Here is a 24,541-nt window from a genome sequence, read left to right as displayed (position 1 = left end):
TCGCGGCGCGTCGCACTCAGGGCGGTGGAGTGGGGGCAAGCGGCACCGGCGGCTGGCTCGGACGCAGCCGGTGCCGCCGCGCCGCATTTCTAACGCTGCCGTTCGAAAACTATTGCACTTGGAATAAAACGGACGACGGCGTTCGATTGGAGAAACTTGAGCGCAGTTTTTGGCCCGTCCCGTTTATTTTTTTGTAAAAAAATGACGGAGGAACGGGCATATGATGCATGCTGTGCGTCCGTTCGTTCGTCCGTTCGTCCGAGGACTTCCCGTGGTCCGATCTTGACCAAATTTGGTATGCAGCCTCCTTGGGTGATCCTAAGAACCGCGCGGTGGCAGCAAATCCGATCCGAGCCCCGTGGGCGCTGCTGCAGGTGTATCATGGTCTACGTGGGGTCGAGGAGGAGTTTTGCAACGGACACAGCTAGCAGGGCATGTAGGGGTATTTTTGGAATCGGGGCGACGAGACAAAACCAACGGTGCTAGTTTCAAGCGAATCGGAGAAGTTTGGACCCGGGTTCAAATCCCAGTGGGGTATATTTTGAACATTCTTTTTATTCGAGTTTTTGCATTGTTTCTTATGTTTTTGAGGGCGCTGATGACGAAAATAACATCTATTTTGTCCCCAGACTCAGGTTCAAACCCGTCAGGGTTAAACAAAGGCGAAATTCACACATTTGTCAATGCACGGGACGGGCCAAAGTTGCCGATGTATATCGCTACTTTTCCTGTTATTGGTTTCATTCCGAGCCGGGGCGACAGGTAGTATGGGCTATAGAGGCGATTGACTGAATCCGCTGTGGAAGAAAACCTCGAAAATTTCAACTTTAAAAAAATCCTGCGGGAGCTGCGCGCGTCCGATCGTCGTTCCGATTGCTCAGGCTTGCAGAGCAGACCTTGTTCGCTAGCGTAAGGGGGGTTATTTTTTACTTTTGCCATTTTGAACACAACTTATCGGCATGAGTTAGAAAAATGGCAGAAATTACGAATTTTTGTGCAAACTTTCCACTTTTATTGTGGAAGATGTGTGGCCACACGCAACGCCCTAGTATTCTCGCGATGCCCTGAGACGGGACGGGTGCTCTTTTCCACATTGGCAAGGAAGAGACTGGGATGGGCCGGCCCATGGGCGTTTCGGCTGCGGTGGTAGAGACCGCTCGTCTCGCTCAGGTGACTTCTGTTTCAGCCGATACCGCCGCCATGCCGCCGCACTGGCGTGAGCCGGCCGCAGGCCGGTCCATCCCAGCAGGGCTCAAGAAGAGACCTTACCGGAGTGCAGCAGTCGCATCGAACGCAAGCTCAAATTTCATTTAATTGGAATATTTCGTTACTACTATGTAAAAGACGGACCGAGGGGTCCACTACTCTGGTAGTCGTGTGTACACTAGATATTTTCACTGTTTTAATCGGCTTTTGGAAGGTTTTCTTACAAAAATAAGCAAAAAATGTCCCTTGCAGACCAAAATTATAATTTTTTTTTTGAAGAATTTTTGTAGTTAATCACTGGTAATCAGTCATCCTGTATACACTTCTGAGCTGAGTGGTGGACCCCTCGAGACGGAGAGATGCCGGTCCCGTGGCAGCAGCGCGGGTTCAATTTATTATTGTGGTTGAAGTAAGCAATCCCAACAAGATGCAGCCCACTGCACATTCACGCTTCTTAGAAGTGGCTCCCTCCCTAACGCCTTGCAGGTAGGCAACCCCTTTGGCGGGCCGCTGGGCTCCCTGTCCGTGGAGGGTAGTGACAGTCTCCCGCCCTGCGCTCGCCTGCCCCTCCAGCGCCGCTGCCGTACCCCCCCTCCTCCTACAGTTTTAGGGCAAGTGACAATTCGGCCCAGTGAAAATTAGGCCGAGTGAAACACTTCCTACGCACGTGCATCTTTCGGCCATATGACATTTAGGGTAAATGAGAATTAGGTCTAGTGAAACAAAGCACCCACACCATTGGAAAACGGCTCAGCACCAGAAAGTTAGGGCATGTGACAATTCGGGCAAGTGAAAATTAGGGTGAGTGAAACAGCACTCCAAACCCGTTCGGCCATGTACATATTAGGCCTAGTGAAATTAGGGTGAGTGAGCATTAGGGCTAGTGAGTTTTAGGATAAGTGAAGATCCCCCCGCTTGCACTTTGGCCAAAAACAGAATTTGACCTATTTTTGCGAATTTTCGAGTCGCTGCAGCTCCGAAACTAGACCCACACCCAACAATTCCGAGATAGTAACGTGTTTGGGCATGGTATGGGCTACAATTTCCGCTATTCGGTTCGGATTTTCACGATACGGGCATAGACCGGAAAACTCACTGAAAATTGGTTCAAAAAAAAAAAAACATTTTCTGCGATTTTTTACACTTTTTACCACCTTTAGCTAGTCGCATCTCAAATTCAAGTACATTTTCTGAATCCTCACAGTATCCCCTTTCAAAAACCGTGCTGGGAATCATCGTAGCTTGAATAGTAACGGATTTATCGGCCAAAAAGTGAAAAAGTGCGAATTTGCTTAAACCATCAAAATGTAGTTTTGACTAAAACTTTGAGGGCGCTTTTCTCAGGAACTACTGGACCGATTTGGCTGAGATTTTGCACAGAATTTTTTTTTGGATAAGGTCTACGTACAAAAATAATTTTATTTTGATCCAAAATGGTGACCTACAAAAGTGGCCGATTTGGGGTGGAATGCCCCATTTCTTAAGCGGAGGTTCTACTGAAAATATTGCATTTTTCAAATTGAGCCCCAGTGTAAGGTATTTGTTGCAGATGTATGGTAATACATAGTCAAACATGAAATTTAGAGCTCAATACCTCCGTCCAAATCCAGTCAAAGAGGTTTTTTCAACCTATTTTAGCAATATCTTTGAAAATTCTCCTACGCAAAGTATTTCAACGTAAACTGATGATCTGGACATTTTTCACTTCTTTGGCTCATATGCAATGAAGCGTGGTATCACCAAGACATGGGACGCAACAAATTAATTTTGGCGTTGCTTTTCAGAAAAAAAGACACTAAAATATCAGGATTTTCACCATTTTCTTGAAATTTTATTGACATGCTGTCTTAAAAACACAGCTTATGATTTTGTAATGGACCCAGTATCTTACTAATGCCACGGTTTATCAAGTATGAACCAAAGAAGTGAAAAATGCCCAGAACATCTGTTTACGTTGAAATACTTTGCCTAGGAGACATTTTCAAGTTAAGACTGGAAATCGCAGACAATTCCTCTTCGACTGGATTTGGGGCTAGGTATTGCTCTCCAAACTTCAAATTTAACTAATTACTATGAAATACTTTAAATTTACAATGAATATTGATAATGGGACTCAATCGGAAGAAAGTAAGATTTTCAGTAGAACCTCCCCTTAAAACTGTTCGTATCGCCGTAAGGAGTTTTAAGAGTGTGGGAGTGGCGAGCCGCATGCAGCTCGCCAGCCTCGTGACAAGCCAGCGACGTACTTTATCGACTGCGGGCTGTACCACTGCAAGGCCCCATTACATCAGCCTCGTCAAAGATCCCACGCATATGCGTGTCCGTAAGGACTTAAATATGCAGATATCTGCATATTTAAGTCCTTACGGACACTGGGTTAGTACGTTACGCATGCGATTTGATCCTTAATGCAAAGGTTTCGTGTCCGCTAGTTACGGATGTCAAAAACTCTGTATGACGTCAAAGAATGTATTAAAAACTAAATTCCATCCCGTTGATTGAACAAAACCATCCGTTACGAACCCCGTATCCGTAAGGAGCTGACTGACAGAAAGGACCAGCGCATCGTTGAGTCGCATGTGGGACTACGCTAATTGTTACAACATTTGCGGGTCATTTCTTGTCCCACGACTTATGCAGTTTTTAGCGCATAAGGCGGTGTTCCAGCCTGCTGGCACGTATTAGCAGACGCCTGCAGCAAAGTATTTACTCTAGACAATGTGTCCTGCCGGGCTGCCACAAAATTTTACTATCTCATAATTGTTTCATCTATGGGACAAGAAAAGTCCATTATGACATTAAGAGTGCGCGTTCAGAAAGGGCCTCTAGCGCTCAGTGCAGTCTGAAAACATAGCCAAAGCGTTTAAATCGAAGTTTTTACCCAGCTTTTTATTCATCTGTGCCATGTGAAATGCACCGCAAAAAAAAAGTCACTGATGGAAACATGTTGCCCATTTTTTCAGATTACCCTCAATGTTTTCATTTTATTGAATGTACACACTAAATGTCATGGGACATTTTTTGTCCCACAAGTTATGCAGTTTTCAGCTCATCCGACGGTGATACAATTTTGTTCCCGCCTAGTGACACATATTGTTCGACGCCTTGAGCAAATTGAACTTTCATAAGGCAATTTGTCTCACCTGGCGGACGCTAAATTATATCACCATCGGATGATCTTAAAATTGCATTATCCATGGGACAAAGAAGTTCCATGACATTTAGTGCGTATTTGAACTGTTCAAGTAAATGCTGCTTTCAAAACTTTGCATATGGATGGAAAAGAGGCAGTGCAAATTATTTCAGTTTGAAGGCTGTATCGAAATGGCGAGAGAACGTTCGAGAGGTGGCAAAGTGATTAGATTAGATAGTTGCGGCTGATTCACATCCAACTTGCTTGTCTGCCGTCAGTCAGTCAACAAATCACAGGTGCGAGTGGTAGGGTTGAGCTCGTTGGTTCTCGCTGCTTTTTAACAGGTGAGTTTGTACAACACGATAGGATAGACACCCGAAAATTGAAAGGTCAGACTTTTTGCCACTTCAGAGGCGAGGCAAAAATAAGTCTTGACAAGAGTTTTGGTCAGAGCTGAAAGTCTTGCCGAAATGTGGTCAGACCAACAAGTTTAACCGCACGCAACTTGGTCAGACATTTTGGTCTGATTACTTACAGTTTGGACACAATTGTGAACTTATTCAATGCTGTTTGATGTGACCTGTACTGTGGTCTGATCATTTTGTGGTGAGACTTTTAGGTCTGAGCCAATTTTAGGAAGGCTTTCTGGTTTGGCCAAATTTTGCAAGACTTTTTGCCAGTGCGTGGTGGGGGTTAGGAGGTGCGCATTAGGGTTGAAACTGGAGGAGCAGGCTACCAACAAAAAACGGAGTTCAAATTTATTTCCTGCGACATGACAAGCATTGGCGGTGGTTAGGCAACGATTAAAAAATGACCGTCAGTTGGCAGTGCATACGCCAAGGTACAATAGACAGTTTTCTTTTCCGTTTGAATTATGTTTTGAACATGACATGTTGGTGTAAATGCTCCTGCCGGTGGAATCCCATAAGGCCCACTACGCACTGATTTTTACCTCGCCATATTTTGGTGCTTAGTCCCAGAAGGGTAATTCCAGGAGAGATTTGCCACCTTTTGCATGACCATCTCCGATGTCACCCATATTTTAACGTAAAATTTGCATCCGTCATGAGACAAAAAGTCTCATGACATGCGGTATGTGCTGAAAAAAAAGTCAAGTTACAGCAACTAGGATTTTAGTGCCAATTACCAGACAGTCTAATTGAATAGGAACCAACAAGGAATCTAGTTACAAATACCAGACTGCCTAGTTGATCTCTGCCTAGTAAAAAGCAGATTCTTTGTAACTCTTACCATGCCATCAGGCCCCCAATCTAGTAAAATTAACTAAACTTCTAGTAAAATTTTTGAATTATAAAAAGAGAAAAAAGAAGAAGAAAAAGGGATTTTGCGACTTTACGCCCCCACATGTATGCTGGGAGAACGTAGAGTTGAGGTGAAGTATTTTTCCGGCTTGCATCTGGCCGGGATCGAACTTCCGATCTTCCACTTACGAGCCAAGCTCGGTACCACTGCGCTAACACGCCACATTGGGGAGCCGTGTGTCCCCGCCCGATGACACTGCGCATCGTTTAGCCGCTCATCTAATGCAGCTATAAGAGTGGCATTTCCGGCTACAAAACGGTGGTTTGGAGTTTGCAGGGAACCAAAGGGATTCAAGACGCATTGTTAAAATATAGTCCATTGCCATCTTAAGTTTGACGACAGTTACTAAGCAGTATAGTTACATTTACCAGGTATATTAACTAGACGTCTGGTAAATGTTACCATACCCATGCTAGTAGATATAACTGAAAATCTGGTGTAAAATAGAAGGTTTTTGGTTATTATTGCCAGTGCTCGTTTAACTAGGAACAGTCTGGTACTTTTAACTAGACTTTTTTTTTTAGGGTAGGGAACAAACAATTAGGGCATTTCTCTCGCTGCTATGTTGCTTTCTTTGAAATACGTAGCACGCTTGAAACGCACGACTGAGTAGCGTCCAACTGTGCATTCCAGGTTGAGCACCACGCAACCGACCGGAGTTTGGCTCTGAACCGAGCATGGCGGACCGGCAAACTCTCCCTACGGTAGCAAACGAGAGCGGAACCAAGGGCACCACCTTGGGCGTCCACGTAAAAGTGAACGCTGACAAAACGTGAGTATGGCTCTGATGCCCCTCCTCGGCTCGTTATTGACGTGTTCGTTCTGCGTCCATTTGGCATCCTAGAACGCAACAGTGCTGCTGACACTGTTTTGTACACTGAGCTTTTTCTTCGTAATACGCGGATTTTCTCAGTAGAATATTGGGAGTGTAGAAGTCCAATGTTCCAGGTCTCTTATTCCCTAGGGCATTTATCGCTTTGGGCATTCTATCGACATCGTGTATTCCTTTTGTCCGGGCTCATTAAGGCCCAATATCTAAGTTAAACCCCAAAATCGAACATAGTATTTGGAAATACTCATTTACAAAGAAGTGCTTTGGGTAAGGGCATTTATTCTCTTGCTGAAATATTTTTTGAGCTTGGTAGGATGTTTGGATGGCTGGATGGTACAGTCACTTTTCCACTTTATCGAGCAGTTTAAATTTCACCGGGCCCTGAAACTTTTTTACGAATAATGAGATCTCATTGAAACTTGGTATGCTTTCCTTCTATCACCCCTGCTGATCAAACCCTAAATACAGAATAGAAACCAAAGACAACTGTCACAATAAAAAAAATCAAATGATTCCATTTAATTTTTTTTAAAATTATAAATGGTTTTGATAAAATTTATTCTGGTTCGTTTTAGCTTTTGTGACAGTGGAGTTGACAGTAAAGAAGACTTCCAAGTTTGTTAAAGTTCTGGTCCAATTTCAAGTTGGGGCGAGGTTCTTATCATTTCTCGACTGTGTTTCAGGCATGATGAAAACCCCGTTCAGTTTGAAGTGAGGCCAGGTGGTGGAATCATACCACCATTAAAAGGAAATCTTTATCAAATTCAAATCGCGGCCCTACTTGCTCTGCGTGGACTGCAGCATGGTTACAAGTTTTCTATTACGTCAGAAGAACGGGGTTACGGCACACTTGACGACGTGACGTTCAAATTTGAAGATAAGTTGTTCCACATGCAAGCTAAACATTCTGTGACAAACGACAAAATAAAAGCAGACGAATTTTACAAGCCAAAAGGAGATTTTTCTTTGCAAGAGCACTTCTGTTCGTTTTTAGGATGTAAATGGCTAGCTGAAAAAAATAAGCAGCAAGTAACAAATTTTCTGATCTTCACAAACAAGGGCATTGTCCCCGCTTTGAAAGATTCCGTGTGTGATGTCAATGACCCTAAAATTGCCGTAGAAGAATGTGAACTGCCCGACTTTCTGAAGACTTTACTCGGTGGCACAAAGACTGCAGATGATCAAAAATTTTACAAACTGTCAACTAAAGTGATGAACCATCTGTCAGATCATCTGAGCGTCGCATTTAGTGAAGATCCAAAGAACCAGAAGAATATTGAGAAGGGTGCCAAAGAGTTCTATAAAGGATTATCCAGTGATGAACACGCTCAGTTGAAAGAAGAATATTTGAGAATGCTGATATTGGCAATTGACCAGCCCAATCAAGATGCACTCAAACCGTTGATCAAAGAAACGTTGAGGAAAGTCAAGCTGCAAATTGTTGGAATTGAAGAACTGAAAGTCCCAGATGTCCATGTGGACACACTTTACGACTGTTTCAATAGATTTGTGATGGACTGGGCTACAGATTATAGCCCAAAACGTACAAAACGAGGGCCATTGACGAATGAGAACGTTTTGAAGGATTGCTTTGGTAGCTACTTTCAAAATTATATTATGAATCGGCGCTCACTGACTACTAGTTCTATTAGTTTCTGCAATGAAACACCTGCTTTCAACACCCTCGAGTCTTTGACCCACCGTCTAAATGTCCTAGTCACCACTCAGCCAAGAACGTGCGCTTTTCTCACAGAACTCTTTCTACGCACAATTGGGAAAAATGTCGCGGCATATCCTTGTGCAGTGTGTCACGATGCTGGAATGGAGTTGTTGTGGGGTTATTGTCGGCACGACGGAGCGTTGTTGCTCATAGATGATGGTGTGGGCCACGGTCACGAGGCTCTGCGGATTGCTAAACAGCTAATCGACATCAACAATAAAATTCAAGTCTACGTGATTTCGAATCGAAAATACGAGACCGAGTCTTGTGTTGTCGTTCCTGAAGTTAAACCTGCTCACATCACTCAAGAATCCTTACAAGCTATCCTCAAATTGAAAATCAACTATCAGGGCAAATTGGTGGACATGCATTCCCTCGTTGGGGCCGAAGCAGCTCTCTTAACTGCTTTAGAAAGTACGGCTGTGGAATCCCTCGTTACGTATAATGCTAGTCATTTGGAATATTTCACAAAAGTGGGGAACGAATTAGACCCTCGGCCGAGGAGCTACAAAGAACGCGATTTGCAAAGTAGTGAGGGAACTTTTTCTGAGTCAGAAGTTGTTGATTCCGTATTCCGCGAGCGACATGTTATTGTTTCTGCCCCTGCCGGGGCAGGCAAGTCCGCTCTACTGAACAGTGTCGGCTTAGTCATAAAGGAACTCAAGTCAGACTTCTGGGTTCTGAAATGTGATCTCGAAAAGGCACGATGGGTGTTTACCACAGATTCTGCAACCGCACCATTTGAAAGTGACAAGTTTGTTTCCTGTCTTGAGCTCTTAAAAATACTGGCGAATTTTGAAGAGCTATCTCCATTTGAAGCAAACCTGTTTGAGCTGGCTACACATGGTAAAATGGCGATTCTTTTCGACAGCTTTGAAGCAATAAACTCATCTTACTGGGATATTTTTTTTTATTTTGTCAAAGGTTTACTTCATTTTGAAAACGTCATCTTGATTGCGTCACGAACAAGCCCAGAGCAGCATTTGCGTAAAGTTGATTTTGTCGGTTTCCAATCTTATTCTCTCTGCAGCCTGCGACCTTCGGAGCAAAAGGAACTACTGGCTCGACTACTTGACGTGAACGAGAGTTCCTACCGCGAATGCTATGAACACGCAACCAGAATTCTGGAAAGCCCACTAAAGGAAGACCCACTAGAGCCATTTTATGGCAATCCTCAGCATTTAACAATGGTGGCAGATCTTTTTCTTGAGCACAAAGATGAAATCCATAAAATGAACAGGCAGCAAATTTACCAGAGTTTTATGGATCAAATGTTCCAGAAATACTGGAAAGTTTTAGGAATATCAAGTAGCAAAAGTGAGAGAATAACTCAGATTAAAGATACAGAGCGGATTGAAGTGGAAAATCTTCATCAGCTTCTTGCAATAAGGGCCCTGATCCTCCCCGGATCAATTAATGAGTACGAGTTTGTAGAAGAGTTGGATACCGCAAAGAGAGTCCAGGCCAAGGAATTCGGACTCGTTACCGAGTGTGAAGAAGGCACGCACATTTTCTTGCACCGAACCTATGCAGAATATTATTTCAGTCTTTATTTGAAGAATCAAATGGCTAATGGAAAACTCACACACCATGACATATCGATTGTTTTAAAGGCAGAAGATTTTGCACTTGTTCGCTATTTCTTGGATAGAAAGTTAGAAGGCAGCAAGCCAGCACTGGGTGGCGCTACATCATGGCCGCTAAAGAGTCAAATCAAAGTCACGTGGCCGGATGCTAAAACTGAAAATACTAAACTTGTCGAGCTGATTTCGAGTTTAAACCAGGACGTTCCATTTAGTGTCTATTTCCTGCCCCACAGAAATTTTCTTGACACAGCTTTACTTGAAAACTTACCTGAATTATCTGCGCACCTGTGGGCCCACAGACACCTGATACCCGAGGCTGAGATCATTGATGTATTCTTTGCCGCCGTATTGACTAAAAATTGTTCCATGATAAAAATGACACTGCATGAATTAGCCAAAAATAACTTTGACGCCAATCTGAAAGTCACTTCAAGGCAACTCACAGCACTCCATTTAGCCTGTGCAACGGCTTGGCAGCCATGCGCCAACATCGACAAGATGACCGATGCAGTTCGCCTGCTCGTTTCAAAAGGGGCTGACGTGAATGCACGATCCGTCGATGGTGAAAGACCTCTTCATTTCGCTGGGAGAAGTGGCAACCCATCAGTGGTGAAGTTACTTCTGGAAAGGAGAGCCAAAGTTGACGCAAAAACGAACAGCGGAATGACAGCACTACACTACGCAGCTAGTGACGGCAAGGAAGAGATAATTGCCCTTCTCCAATCACACGGCTGCAATATGCTGGCAAAGACAGCAGAAGCGGAGACGGCACTGCATTTGTCCGTCAAATCCAACCATGAAGGTGCTGCAAAACTGTTGCTATCGTTTCAGTGTGAAATCGATGCTACAGATAGCAGCAAAATGACGGCACTTCTTTACGCAATTAAAGCGAAAAATATAACCATGGTGAACCTTCTCCTATCTTCAGGAAGTAACGTGCTCCAAAAGTCACATTCTGATAAGTTACCGTATCAAGAAACTGATGACAACAAATTACATGCGATTTTGTTTAAGGCTACCCTACAAGCCTTCCTGAACCCACAGAAGCATTTGACGCCACCTGGCAAAGAAATCGAAGCAAAGCCGGATCAGATAACACGTCTACATTTAGCAGCACTTTCAGGAGACGAGCCTACTTGTAAACGTCTCCTCGAAACAGGTGCAGACGTCAATGAGGGCAGCCTTAAAGGGAACAGGCCATTGCATTTTGCAGCTCTTGCGGGACACAAAAGCATAACAAATCTACTCCTGAAAAACAAGGGTGATATTAACATGCAAAATGAGGACGTGTGGCGCCACTTCATCTTGCATCTCAGATTGGCCATGCAAACGTAGTACAATTGCTGCTCGACTACAAATGTGACATGAACATGCTAGACAAGAACGACCAGACACCTCTTCACTTTGCATCTCTAAATGGCCATGCAGCAGTAGTGCAACTGCTGCTCAACTACAAATGTGAGGTTGACGTGCGAAATACAGAGAAACTGGCACCACTCCACTTAGCATCACTACGTGGCCATGCCAAGGTAGTGAAACTGCTACTTGACTGCAAATGTGACAATAACGTCCGAGGTAAGGACAGAAAGACGCCACTTCACTTTGCATCTCAGAAGGGCCATGCCAATGTAGTAAAGCTGCTGATCGACTACAAATGTGACGTTGAAGTTCGAGACAAGGCGGAGCGACGCCACTTCACGTAGCATCATTCTATGGCCACGAAGACGTAGTTAAACTGCTGCTGGCAAACAAATGTGAGGTTAACGTGCTGCAGGAGGACGGCATGACACCACTTTACCTTGCCTCGGAAAACGACCATGCTGAAGTGGTAAAGGTGCTGCTCGAATACAATTGTGACATGAACCTGCGACAGAAGGACGAATCGACGCCACTTCACGTTGCATCTCAAAATGGGCATGCTGAAGCAGTAAAGCTTCTGCTCGGCCACAATTGTGACATTAACGTGAAAGACAAAGACGCATGGACGCCACTTCATTTAGCATCACTCAATGGCCACGGAGACGTAGTTAAACTGCTGCTCGCAAGCAAATGTGACGTTAACGCGCAAGGCAAGGATGGCATGACGCCACTTCACCTTGCATCTCAAAATGGCCATGCTGAAAAGGTAAAGCTCCTGCTCGACCACAATTGTGACATTAAGGTGAAAGACAAAGACGGATGGACGCCACTTCACTTGGCATCACTCAATGGCCACGGAGACGTAGTTAAACTGCTGCTCGCGAGCAAATGTGACGTTAACGTGATAACTAAGGATAACAGGACGCCACTTCACCATGCATCCCACAATGGCCATGCTGAAGTAGTGAAGCTGCTGCTCGACGACAAATGTGCCAAAAACGTGCACGACAACAACGGATGGACGCCACTTCACTTCGCATCAAACTTTGGCCACGAAGCCATTGTTAAACTGCTGCTCGCAAACAAAGGTGATATTGACGCACGAGATTATGATGGAGCGACGCCACTCTTCATTGCATCTCTGGAAGGACATGCAAACGTTGTAAAACTGCTGCTCGACTGCAAATGCAACTTTGAGGTGCCAGACAAAAACAAAAGAACGCCACTTCACGCCGCTTCTCAAAATGGCCATGCTGACGTGGTTAAGCTGCTGCTTCTCTTCAAATGTGACAAAAACGTCCAAGATGTGGACGGTGTGACGCCACTTCACTTCGCATCAAACTTTGGCCACGAAGCCATTGTTAAACTGCTGCTCGCAAACAAAGGTGATATTGACGCACGAGATTATGATGGAGCGACGCCACTCTTCATTGCATCTCTGGAAGGACATGCAAACGTTGTAAAACTGCTGCTCGACTGCATATGCAACTTTGAGGAGCCAGACAAGAACAAAAGAACGCCACTTCACGCCGCTTCTCAAAATGGCCATGCTGAAGTAGTGAAGCTGCTGCTTCTCTTCAAATGTGACAAAAACGTCCAAGATGTGAACGGTGTGACGCCTCTTCACTTGGCATCTCAAAATGGTCATGCAGACGTAGTCCAACTGCTGCTCAACAGCAAATGTGACGTTAACGTACGCAATAAGAATAAAGTTACGGCACTTCACGCAGCTTCACTGTTAGGCCATGCAAACTTAGTAAAACTGCTACTCGAACACAAATGCAACATTAACGCGCTAGACGAGGATAGCAGGACGCCACTTCACATTGCATCTCTAAAGGGCCATGCTGAAGTAGTAAAGCTGCTGCTCGACTACAATTGTCTTTTTAACGTGCAAGACAGAGACGGAGCGACGCCACTTCACATAGCATCATTCTTCGGCCACGAAAACGTAGTTAAACTGCTGCTCGCGAACAAATGTGACATTAACGTGCATGATGCGCGCCGACTGCTGCCACTTCACTTAGCATCTCTTAAAGGCCATGAAAGCGTTGTTAAACTGCTCTGACGAAGCTGTAAATAACTGTTTGCCTGTCAGGGGCAGAACTCCCAAAAGGCTATTTTCTGACTAATCTCAAAGATCTGGAGGAATCGATTTTTTTTTGTGGAAGTTGATAGGCACAGCTTAGAACTGTTCGTCAACTATTTAGAATCTTTTTTTTTCAACCCGTAGAAATTTAAGGGAGTATTCGCGTCTCTGTGTCCCTTTAAGAGGTTATTTTATCCCCTTTTTACGACGACTTTTTAAAAACTTTGTGAGACAAACGGTGGAAAGCAAATGAAAAACAAAAAAGAATTTATAGAACATTTTAAAAACAACAGTGTTTTATTTTGTCTTTTATTCTAAGGAAGTTATGGGGGTGCGCACAGTAAGTGTCTTACGGTGAAAAGCTGCACCAACATATTATGGTGGAGATTTTCTCCAAAATACCAACGAAATTCGTCAAAATATCTGTAAGGTACAGTGAATTCTCAATGGTATGTTACGAAGTCAGCTGCATCACCATAATATGGAACATCTTCACCATAGTATGGAGAATCTTCACTGTAGAACATTTAGAGTGCGACAATAACCAGCCAAACTTACAAAATTTGACGGCGCGTAACTTTCCGTCGGAAGTTCTTAACTTTTTGGGAATCGGTTTGCGGCATCTTGAACATTTAAAAATTCTCTTTTCTACGCCCTACAATCATCAATGTAGCCCAAGGAAAACCTTCATAAAAGCCTTACTGAAGTTTGTAAATATGTTTGGTTTTGTTTTCGGAAATGTCAAATAGCCATCTTATAAGCTGACTTCCGCAGTTCTCTCTCCCAGTGCAGAGGGAAAGATAACTCAAAAGCCGTTGCATCAAGCATCTTACAATGGAGGGATATACTCAGTAAAGATAGTAGTTTATTAATAGGGCTAAAGCGTGCAGCTAATGCAGTTGATGTTAATTTATGAGTTAAATGAAAAATTTGACCTCTCTTTTCCCCCTGATTTCAAACTTTTTAGTCTCTACTCTTTACGCAAATTTTGGAAAACTTAAAATTCTTTTCCATTTTTAAACTGTAAAAACAGCACTACGTACACCAAACCTCTAAAGCAAAGACATTGCGTGCACTTTGTGACAAAATCTACACCATCCCTCGGCACTGTTGTAAAACAAAAGTCCGCCCACTCTCCAAAATAGATACTGTTAAACTCTAAAAAAGAACTCTATTCAATCGTTCTTTCCACTGGAAACATTTTTTTGCGAGAACGGCGGCTGTGCCCTGTCACTTTCTCCTGGGGTCTGGCCTTGCTGCGGTGACAACATTGGGAGGCTGGCGGTGCTAATGAGTGGCCCCGGTACAAAGAGGGCGGACCGGGCGCCCTGTCTGCGGGCAGTGCCGACGAGGAGCTCACAGAGGCCGTCCGGGACCACCAGCTCCGTCATGGACAAGCAAATGGTAAGTATTCCCTGATAAACCTAAGGCGTAACATTATTACGCTTCAAGAAGGGCGTGCAGGCAGTACGCCTTTCTTCAAGCGTACAGAGGAAACTTCCCTATGCATTTAGATAGGCGGTATAGGGTGATCATTGTTTGCCGTAAAATGGGAGATCCCTTTATATTTCACCGTTAAAGGGTCATGTTTCGTCCAACAAAACAAGGCCCAGTTAAGCTGATGTCTGACCTTACTACGATACAACGGAGTGTGAAGTCCGAAGTGGAAGCAGATTCGTTTCTTGCACAGTATCGGAATGAACTGGATTGAATGCTACAAGGTAGGTTTACGCCAGACCGCGTCTTGTCGTAACAGGCTTCGCGATGTCTCGCGGCCTGTTCCTCCAATCCGCGCCTGGCGCACCTACCTTGGCCTGCGGCGCTAGCCTGCCTTCGGCAGGCATTGGCTTGTCCATCGTCGGTTACTTCTTACGTGTTGCATGCTGTGGGGCTCCGCCCCCCAAACCCCCCTTAATTCTAGAAAGAGTTGCTTAATCTACAGATAACACGATCTTGACCCTTGTAACTTTTTAACTTGTCGAGGCTGGGGACCCCCCTTTCTTCAAGACAGAGGTGATCTACCTGCAAAAAAAGTGATCTACTTGCAAAAAAACTCGATTTTTCGCCGTTTTTTAGGTGTTTTTGGGCTATAAAAACTGAACCGGTTGAGCTAGGACAGTGAAATTTCGCGTGTGCCGAGCCAAGAACATACCTAATAAGCCTGCAAAATCTCAGCCAGATCGGCCGAGCCGTTCAGGAGGAGTAGTGTACACACACACACACACACACACACGGACACACAGACAGACAGACAGACAAAACTTTTCAACCGCACTGGAGTAACGGGCTTCGCTATCGCTCAGCCAAAAATGTTAAAAGTGTCACACTGAGAAAACCTTGCAAACTATTTTGGGCCTTACGAAGAAGAGTAGTTTGTATAAAAAAGTATTTTGAGCATACGTAAGCTTACAAAGAAAATACTTCGTAATTTACGAACTATTTCTTCGTATAACAAAGTATTTTCGTTTGTTATACGTATGCTCAAAATACTTCGTAAGGTTTTAAGAGTGCACTAGATGCCCTACCCTCCTTTTCAATTAACTTTTGAAAATTTATTAAACGTGGGTGTCAATGCATTCTTCGCACTTGGGCGGGAGAAACATCGCACTGTTAGAATTCGTCAAGTATAGTCATCATGCATTATACTGTAAACATTCCATACCGATGTCTAGTCAGCGATTAATAATTCCTGGACCTCAGTTAGGCAGGGCGTTCCGAACGCACACACTAAATGTTTATGTAGAATTTTGTACGTGCCACTCGCACGATTTTGTGCTTGCGGGGAATTTGCATAATATTATGCGTGAAAATGCATAAATTTATGGAAATTCACGCACAATTTTATGCACGACGGCACACAAGTTTAAGGGGGGACATCACTCCAAAATGGTCAAAAATTGCAACTTTTTTTTATTAGTTTATATTATTGACCATTCTATTCTGCGTCGAATGGTGAAAACCGCATTCCAAAATTCAAAAAATTGCAGTTTTAGGAGGTTGTGGGCCGAAAACATGCATAGGGGAAAAGCCCAGTTTCCCCAACTTTGATCGCGTTTTTCTCGGAACATGAAATTGCAAACGGTTGCAGGCCTCTAGGCCGCAGTTTTTGAGCCACAGCGGGGAGATTTAGCATGGAAGCACCTACGACATGCCGCTATGGTGGGTAGCAAAATATTTTGCATTGGTAAATTTTAATTATTTTTTTAACGTTCAAAATTGAACAATTTTGACCAAAAAAATTGAACAGATTTTTTTGGTGTGTAACAAATACAACTTAAAATGGTTTTTTGAAAGTGATTGAGGTACCCACCATAGCCAGACATCTCAGGAAGGCTGTCACCAAATTTCGTTGTTCTATGTCAAACCGTTTGGCGTCCAGCGCTGCAACAGTGCGAAATGGTCTAACCTAACACTCAAAATTGTGTTTTCAACGAAAGCGCTGTACTGCCCTGGCGGATTGACTTTGTGATGTTTGATACTTTATCTGTTAAAATATGAACAATTTATCTCTTTCCGTTTGGTTTTTATGACGATTTTACAAAAGCACTGTTTTGGGAGTGATGTCCCCCCTTAAAATTATGCATCACCACGTACAAAATTGTACATAAACATTTGATCCAGGAAGCGGAAGAAGGGAATAACTCCATTTTGACCATTTTTCAGGAGCAACAAAAAACTGTTAGCAGGGAAATCTAAAACTGAACAATGGAATGTTATAGATGATAACAAGTTCAAAAAATGTAAGTTAAACTTTGAGATGAACATCAGGAGTGTCAGGTCACTGCGTATAGGATATGTGTGACTTATCACTTTCCGCTAAAATGGAAAACAGAGTCATCTCAACTTATATTTCTTAAGCGAAGTGGAATTAGGAGACATGTCACGTGGAACTATAGTCAGCAGAGAGTGTTGGTTCCTCTGGTGCATTTTTTGGACTTAGCTCTTTTTTCCGTTTAAGTTCTTAAAATTAAAGGGGGGTAAGTTGACTTGATTCTTTTTACAATGGATACATAAAAACACAAGTTGAGTTATCTCCTATCAACAATATGTTGAACGGAGTCATGTTGACTTTGGTTGAGATGTATCCATTTTCCGCTAAATTGAGAGCGTAAAAGGGGTCAAGTTGAGTTACATCTTTTTTCGAAGTGGATTTTCTCTTGAACTGCTAGGAATTGGGTCAAATAATTTGGTGCAATGATGCAAACCATTCTAACGCACAACGACATAATAAAAACTCAATTTGGAGATAAGTCAAATTATTCCCTTCTTCCGCTTCCTGGGTCATTTAGTGTGCAACATTTCCCAACCGCAAGCTGTGCACAGCACTTCAGTGACAAAGCAAATCTGACCGAATCTCTTACCGCTTTCAGGTGTGTCTGGCGATGATGTTCGCAGTGATGGTGCAGATCGTTGCATCGTCTTCCGTTCTGTTACGGACGGACAGCGTCGAAACGTCCCGCGACGACCTCCCCTCTACCACAGAACCAGCAGTGACGAATGTCGGGGTGGAATACACTACCCCCATGCAGGTAAGTCGACCTCGCAAGTCTTGCAGTAACGATGCACTCACAACAGTAAACCCTTGATGATAAATTGTCCACACTACATACCTGTCTAAGTACAAACTTACTATTGAATGCATGCCCGCAAGATGTCTGGCTGTTTATGATTTCATATCATAAACACATACTTGGCCTACACTTACAAATGCTTACTTGGCAAGTATACACTGACAGCACTAGCATGATTGGCGCCTTATAACACCAAAATTTGTAAATGTGTACTTGCCAAGCATGCATTTGTAAGGGTATATACTTACACTCACTGCAAATCCAAAGGCGATACTTTAGATTCTTTCTTGGCGATACAATTAAGAATCGGCAACAGTCGGCCGTACCGAAAAATCTTGCCTTCAAAATGGCGATACATACACGGGGTTATCGCCAAACTTTGGCGATACTTTAAAGTATTGCGAATATCTTTTTAACAATATATCTCTAACAAAGAACTAGTGCCCTCGATTTATTCAAGGTTTATTGCCAAATCGTGGCAATACTCCCGTGTATCGTCGTTTTGAAGGCAGGATTTTTCGGTGAGGCCGTTTCTTGGCGATACTTAATTGTATTGCCAGAAAAGGTAAGTATCACTTTTGTATTCACAGTGCACTGAATGTCATGGACTGTTTTGACCCATAAATGATGCAATTTTAAGCTTATCCGAAGGTGGTACAATGTTGTTTCTGGTACAGCTTTGCTTCTGGGACAAATTTTGTTATGAAAGTAAAATTTGCAGTAGGCGTTGGACAAAATTTAGCACTTTCATTGACATGCGTTTTTATCCAGGAGATGTAACTAACGCTACTTTTCGATCCTGACTGTTTTTAGGATGCAGTGGCCCCTCAAGACTCCCTTGATGCTGAATCGGAAGACTTCGAAGACGAGACATATCTGATTAAGTTCGAATCGTAAGTGTGACAAGTGGCCCCATTTTGTTACTTTGGCGTGTGCGTTGCAGTTGCATCCATGGGTGGCCCGCACACGAAACTAATCTCTTACGAGCACTGAAAATATATCGGCGTGACTTCGTGCCTCTGCAGGGGCGTGAATTAAGTGTCATGCCCCCCCCCTCCCAAAAAAAAACTGACAGAAATTCAAGCCATTTGTTTTTGCGTAAATATCCTCTCATGCCGGTGTTTGGCGCAACTTTCTTCCTGAAACGCATTCTACGCACGAATCCACATGGTACATTCACGCCAGATGATGGCGTGACGCACACGGCATGCATGCCGTTTTTCGGCGTGAAATTCCTGTCACGCCAATTTGTGGCGAGAACTTTTGTCATGTGTCTTAACATTCAATTTTAAGTGAATACCGGGTTTGTGGGTTGCGGATAGTTTCGTGCAGCCATAATTGCGGATGATATTTAGGGTCAGGGCGGGGAAAAACTGGACAGGGGAAGAACTGGACACACCACATTTTACTTCAAATGCCGTATGTACTGGCCTGACAACTGTCATGTAATGAACCGCTGATGCCACGGAACAACTTTTGATAGTTGTTATTCCTGTGCCTCCGGTATTTGAAGTTAAATATGGAGTGTCCAGTTCTTCCCCTGTCCAGTTCTTCCCCGCCCTGACCCTAACTTGGAATACAAATTATTTTGACCGCAACAGACAGGTTTTGCTGTCCGTAACTTACGAAAAATTTCTCTGTATCTTACGGACACTAATACCTTTGAAATACGGACAAAATCATATGTATTGAAAGCTAAAGTGTATATACGGATATCCGTGTTAAGTCTGCACAAAACTTCCGCAACGTACAAATCCTTTGCACCCGTCAGGAATATGGTGTGTGAATCGTCTGACATACTCCAGAGGAAGGAACACGCACGGTTAAAAGTCTCCTAAGCATCGCTTCGTCACGTGGCAAAGGCATTTATTTTTAATAATCTACGAAGGAATCCATTGTGTTTGTTTTTGCAATCGGAAGCAGCACTTTTTCCTTAAACAACGCAGTTTTAAAATTCCTCCACAAGTAAAATTAATACGGAACATTAAGCTCTAGGGCACACTACTGATCCTGGGCCCAAAAGCGTGCAGAGGAAACCTTCCCATGCATTTTGCGTTGTAATATCTACGAAGAATTGCTTCGTATTCTGAAGCAAAATCCTTCGTAATAGGAAGCAATTCTACAATGCCTTCATTTTCTTCGTGGCTATGAAGCAAATGCTTTGTAGGCTTTTAAGAGTGACAAGGCTCTTGCCCTTGACGCTTCTCGTCCTTCCCCAGCGCGGCCCTGGACGGCCCCGACGCGGCCCCGCTGCCCCGCTGGGAGGCCCAGAGGCTGCACGGCGAGGCGCCCGGCCGCGTGCGCAGGGACTCCATCGTGGTGCGGCCGCTGGAGGTGACCCGCAGCCGCGGCTCGCTCACCTCGAGGCAGAGGGACGCGAAGAAGAAGCGCGGCCGGGAGCAGCGGCCCGGCGCGGCGCAGTGAGGGCGAGGGGGGACGCACGCCAGCCTTCGCCGACCAGCAGAACTGGAGCAGCTTCCGTTAACACAGGTGAGACAGTCGTCGACTTCGACGCGTCCTACACTCTTAAGGGGGGACCCTGGTGAAACTTTCAAGTAGGCTTCAAAATAATCCCAGGAAGTTGAAACTTTGCTTGATTATTAGGTTCATTATGGTGAGTTCCCAAAACAAAATTCAATCCAAAATGTTGAACGGTCTCTGAGAAAAGTGGCTTTTTAGAGTTTTTTGGAGCGTTGGGGAAAAATCTTCCTGCGTCTTTCATTGGGACGGAAAGTCCTGAAAATTTTTTTGGGTTATCCTAAAGATGTATAGAAGAGATTTTAGTGACGGAATTTTCAAATTCAACTTCTGTCCTGAGATATGAGTTTTCAAATTTTAACATTTAAAAAAAAGTGATTCTTTTCCCTTTTTTCAAACTTTTAGGTGTGTTTTAAAAAAAGTAGGGCTGATATCAAGATTCCGTCACTAAAATTTGTCGACAAGTCATCAATGAATAGAGTCCATGCAAGACGACTCATGTAGGTGTCAACCAGGAACGCAGGAAGTCTTTCTACGACCAATTTTTTTGTCGACTGAGCAAAGCTGTGAAGTTGAGCGTAGAAGCCAACGACAACTGATCTCGATGTTATTTCCTTCCAAATGATAAAGAAACTACCCACTTAGCTTAAAGGTGTTCAACCTGTTGAATCTGAAACCTTCTATGCACATTTTTATCTATAAACTTTGAAAATACAATTTATTGGAATTTTGGCGATTTTTCACCAGGGTCCCCCCTTAAAAGCCTACGAAGAATTTGCTTCATAACTACGAAGAAAATGAAGGCATTGTAGAATTGCTTCGTATTACGAAGGATTTTGCTTCATAATACGAAGCATTTCTTCGTAGATTTTACTATGCCTCCATTTTCTTCGTATTACGAAGCGATTCTTCGTAGAGTTTTTACTGTGTACACACTAAATGTCATGGGACTTTTTTTTGTCCCATGAATGATTCAATTTTAAACACATCCGGTGGTGATGCAATTTCGTGTCCGCCAGGCGAGACAAATTGTCTAGTGAAAGTACAATTTGCAGCAGGTGTCGGACAAAATGTGTCGCCAGGCGGGAACAAAATTTTATCAGCGTCGGATGTGCTTAAAATTGCATAAATCGTGGGACAAAAAAAGTCCCATGACATTTAGTGTGTAATAAAATAATCCTAACTGCTAGGGTACATCCAAGACAATCCTAACTGTCAGAGCAGTATCCAAGACAATCCTAACTTCTCATGTCCATTCAGAACTATCCTAACTGCACATCACGTGAAAAGCGGTGTTTTCTCAAAGTACGTGACGCCAACATACTTCATAAAACTACTCGCCGAAGGGCTTGTTACAAAGTTTTATCCTTATACAAATACGTGGACATTGTATTTCAGATATATCGAGATTCTCTGATTTGCAGTGAAGAACTTCATGAACACTTTTAGGTGCCTCTGCTCTGCAGTTTTGATAGTTCTAAATCTGCACTGACGGTTAGGATTGTCTTGGATCTGCTCTGACAGGTAGGATTATTCTATTAGGACGCGTCGAATTCTTCCTTTCGATTCATTTTATTTTGAGCAGGCTACACTCCCATCCTTCAATCGACATTTTGCTAATATTAATTGACGTTTGTGCGTGTTCAAAGAGTATTGTTACGAATTTGTTAAGACGAAATTCATAATATTGTTTGTAGAACAATGAAAAATGCTAATACGCTTTTTAACGCACACAAACGTCAATACGTTATTTTAAAAAATTCCAATGCTAACGCATTGCACGGTGTTCCGGTTGTGGAAATCAATTTGAAGTCTGTCGTCTAAACGTTAATTACGTTAATTTTACCGTTATTTACGTAACATTGAATCCTACCGGTATTTTTACATCCCAAAACCTGATTCAGTTAACACAATGACCATCTCAGTCCATCTCACGATCTCCCGATTTACAGTGCTCACGTTCGTTAAACGAAAGTTATCCGTGTTCCGAAACCACCCCTCCCGAGTTTATAAAGTTTGTCAAACCAACCGTCGTGCTGGTTACAGAATTCAGGAAAACATCACAAGAGAACCGCAACCTTTAAAATCAGGCCAAACAATCCAACCTCAGCAACAATGGAGGGGCAGTTTGAATGCGCGACTACTCGTTTTTTCAGCTTCGCGATTTTCGAAAGGGCGCAGACGCCGAGAAAATGATTGCCAACCCCCGAAAATTAATTTCTTGCGTCTTTTCTGCTACGAACGTTTTACTGACAGACTTCAAAGATGTTCCAATGTAGGGACACCGTGCAATGCGTTAGCATTGGCATTTTCGAATTTCGCGGCGTTTTGATTTCTTTTTATCAGTGACTTTAAATTTTGACAGTTGGTACGATGGCACCGTGTCGTTGCCATCGAGACTTTTTTTTCATGTTTTAACCATTTTCTCAGAACACAGACGATTTCTTGTCACTTTGATGAGGCAGGAGGTTTAGTTTTGAGAAGTGGCACATTTTCTCTTTGAAAACGTTTCTGGAAAATGTGAACGGATAAGGGTGCTTGATTGTTGCAAATTTATGTTTCTGTCGTTTACGTTAAATTCTCACGATAAATTTTCGAAATTTTCAGGTATTTTTATTTTATTATTATAACGAGTAATTTGGCGGGAACCATTTTTCGATTTGCGTCGGCGGAAGGAAAAGAATCTGAGCCGTCAAAAACAATAGGGGTCCTCCTTCGTCGGAACCCCTAAAAAAAACATTACGAGTCTAAGAGTGTACCTAACAATCCTAAACACGTAGAGCCCTACAGAGAACTGCTCGTCGTGATACAAAGAAAACAGTGGCTTCGCAGCCCACGAAGGAATCCGAATGATTCTGTTTGAAGTGCAAAGGAGGATACTGAAAGAGCGAGCCTACGGAGGACATTGATACATGGGCATCTTGGTAAAAAAAAATTAACGGAATTTTCCGTATTTTTTTGCCACAGTGAAGCGTGGGATACTTTGTCCCACGCTTACATGAGTGAGACAGTTTGTCCCACGTTATCTAGTGGATGCCTGCCCCACACTTGGATTTGCAGTGTGGTATTGATCAAGACTCTGTCAAAGTGACACCCAAATTAGACAGCCGTGTCACGTTTAAACGAATGTGACATTGTATTCCAAAGAACGTGACAAAATTCACAATCTAACGAATATGGCGTCCCATTCATTGAATAATAGTGAAATCAAAGTGCATACAATTAACTTGAACAGGATTTACTTTGGACCTCATCGGAACAAGAGTTTATGCTGGGCACAGCTGCTCACGTTTTCTATTTGTATTTTAACGAAGGCAAATTCCATCTTACAGGAATGCCTCCTCAGCGCAAGAACAAGCCTAGCAGGACCGAAGCAGAACAACCCGACCACCTGTAACCAGAAGTGTACCTCAATCATCAAGACTCACCCCGGAAGGCAATCACATTATTGTTTCTTTTAGCAGAGGGCAATCACATTATTGTTTCTTTTAGCATATTGTAGGGCAATCACATTATTGTTTCTTTTAGCATGTTGTAGGGCTATCACATTATTGTTTCTTTTAGCATATTGTAGGGCAATCACATTATTGTTTCTTTTAGCATATTGTAGGGCAATCACATTTTTTGTTTCTTTTGGCATATTGTAGGGCAATCACGTTATTGTTTCTTTTAGCATAATGTAGGGCAATCACTTTTTTGTTTCTTTTAGCATATTGTTATTTTTTAAGAAATAGTTTAAGTTTTTACTTTTATACATTGATACTAGAATAAACACATAGTAAGCAGCACTGGTGGTCTGATTTGTCTTTCATGCGCGAAACGCAACACTCACGTGGACTGTCGCTGTCATCCATGCGCCTAGTGTGAAGGTTATCAATGCTCTGGAAAACAGAACTTCTGAATGAAGTTGAGATTTGTGAATTTCATCCCATATCACAAACAAGGAGAGTCCAGATCGCGTCGTGTCGAAACAGGTTTCGCAACACTGCGCCAGTTCCATCAATCCTGTCGTTTACACCTACCTTGGCCTACGACAGATGAGTTTACGTCGCACGCAAAGCTAGCGTTCCGACTAAGATATTATGCACCTCTTAGTTGGAAGCCCAGATTTTCTGACCTACGACCTGTTAAAAACAACACTTTTGCTGAAAATCCTTCGCGTTGCCCCGTCAATTGCTTTTGGCCAAGCTTAGGATGTTATCGCCTTTGCCGTTGCACAAAGTTCAGCCGTTTAAATCTTGTGT

The 24,541-nt window shown here is 43.2% G+C and overlaps 2 protein-coding genes across 4 annotated transcripts; both read left to right on the top strand.

Moving 5' to 3' along the window:
- Nucleotides 1–3,990: 3,990 nt before the first annotated feature.
- Nucleotides 3,991–14,390, top strand: LOC117641880. The gene is given in 5 exon segments (XM_034379637.1): nucleotides 3,991–4,683; nucleotides 6,296–6,434; nucleotides 7,178–11,088; nucleotides 11,091–11,471; nucleotides 11,474–14,390. Coding segments are annotated over 4 exon segments (6,141 nt in total). The 5' UTR covers nucleotides 3,991–4,683; nucleotides 6,296–6,339; the 3' UTR covers nucleotides 13,228–14,390.
- Nucleotides 14,391–14,509: 119 nt separating this feature from the next.
- Nucleotides 14,510–24,085, top strand: LOC117641881. Of its 3 annotated transcripts, XM_034379639.1 has the most exons (6): nucleotides 14,514–14,652; nucleotides 14,856–14,969; nucleotides 17,619–17,777; nucleotides 18,633–18,712; nucleotides 20,039–20,309; nucleotides 23,630–24,085. In XM_034379639.1, the coding sequence occupies exons 2-5, from the start codon at nucleotides 14,946–14,948 to the stop codon at nucleotides 20,241–20,243; spliced, it is 468 nt and encodes a 155-aa protein (XP_034235530.1). In that variant the 5' UTR covers nucleotides 14,514–14,652; nucleotides 14,856–14,945; the 3' UTR covers nucleotides 20,244–20,309; nucleotides 23,630–24,085. The 3 variants fall into 3 exon arrangements, with proteins under 3 accessions (XP_034235529.1, XP_034235530.1, XP_034235531.1); XM_034379638.1 differs by lacking the exon at nucleotides 14,856–14,969 and having other exon boundaries at nucleotides 14,510–14,652; XM_034379640.1 differs by lacking the exons at nucleotides 14,514–14,652; nucleotides 14,856–14,969 and adding an exon at nucleotides 15,545–15,968 and having other exon boundaries at nucleotides 17,541–17,777.
- Nucleotides 24,086–24,541: the final 456 nt, after the last annotated feature.

Source organism: Thrips palmi, unplaced genomic scaffold, assembly GCF_012932325.1.
Source record: "Thrips palmi isolate BJ-2018 unplaced genomic scaffold, TpBJ-2018v1 HiC_scaffold_15, whole genome shotgun sequence".
NCBI classification, from domain to species: Eukaryota; Metazoa; Arthropoda; class Insecta; order Thysanoptera; family Thripidae; genus Thrips; species Thrips palmi.
This window is presented reverse-complemented; position numbering and strand designations above follow the sequence as displayed.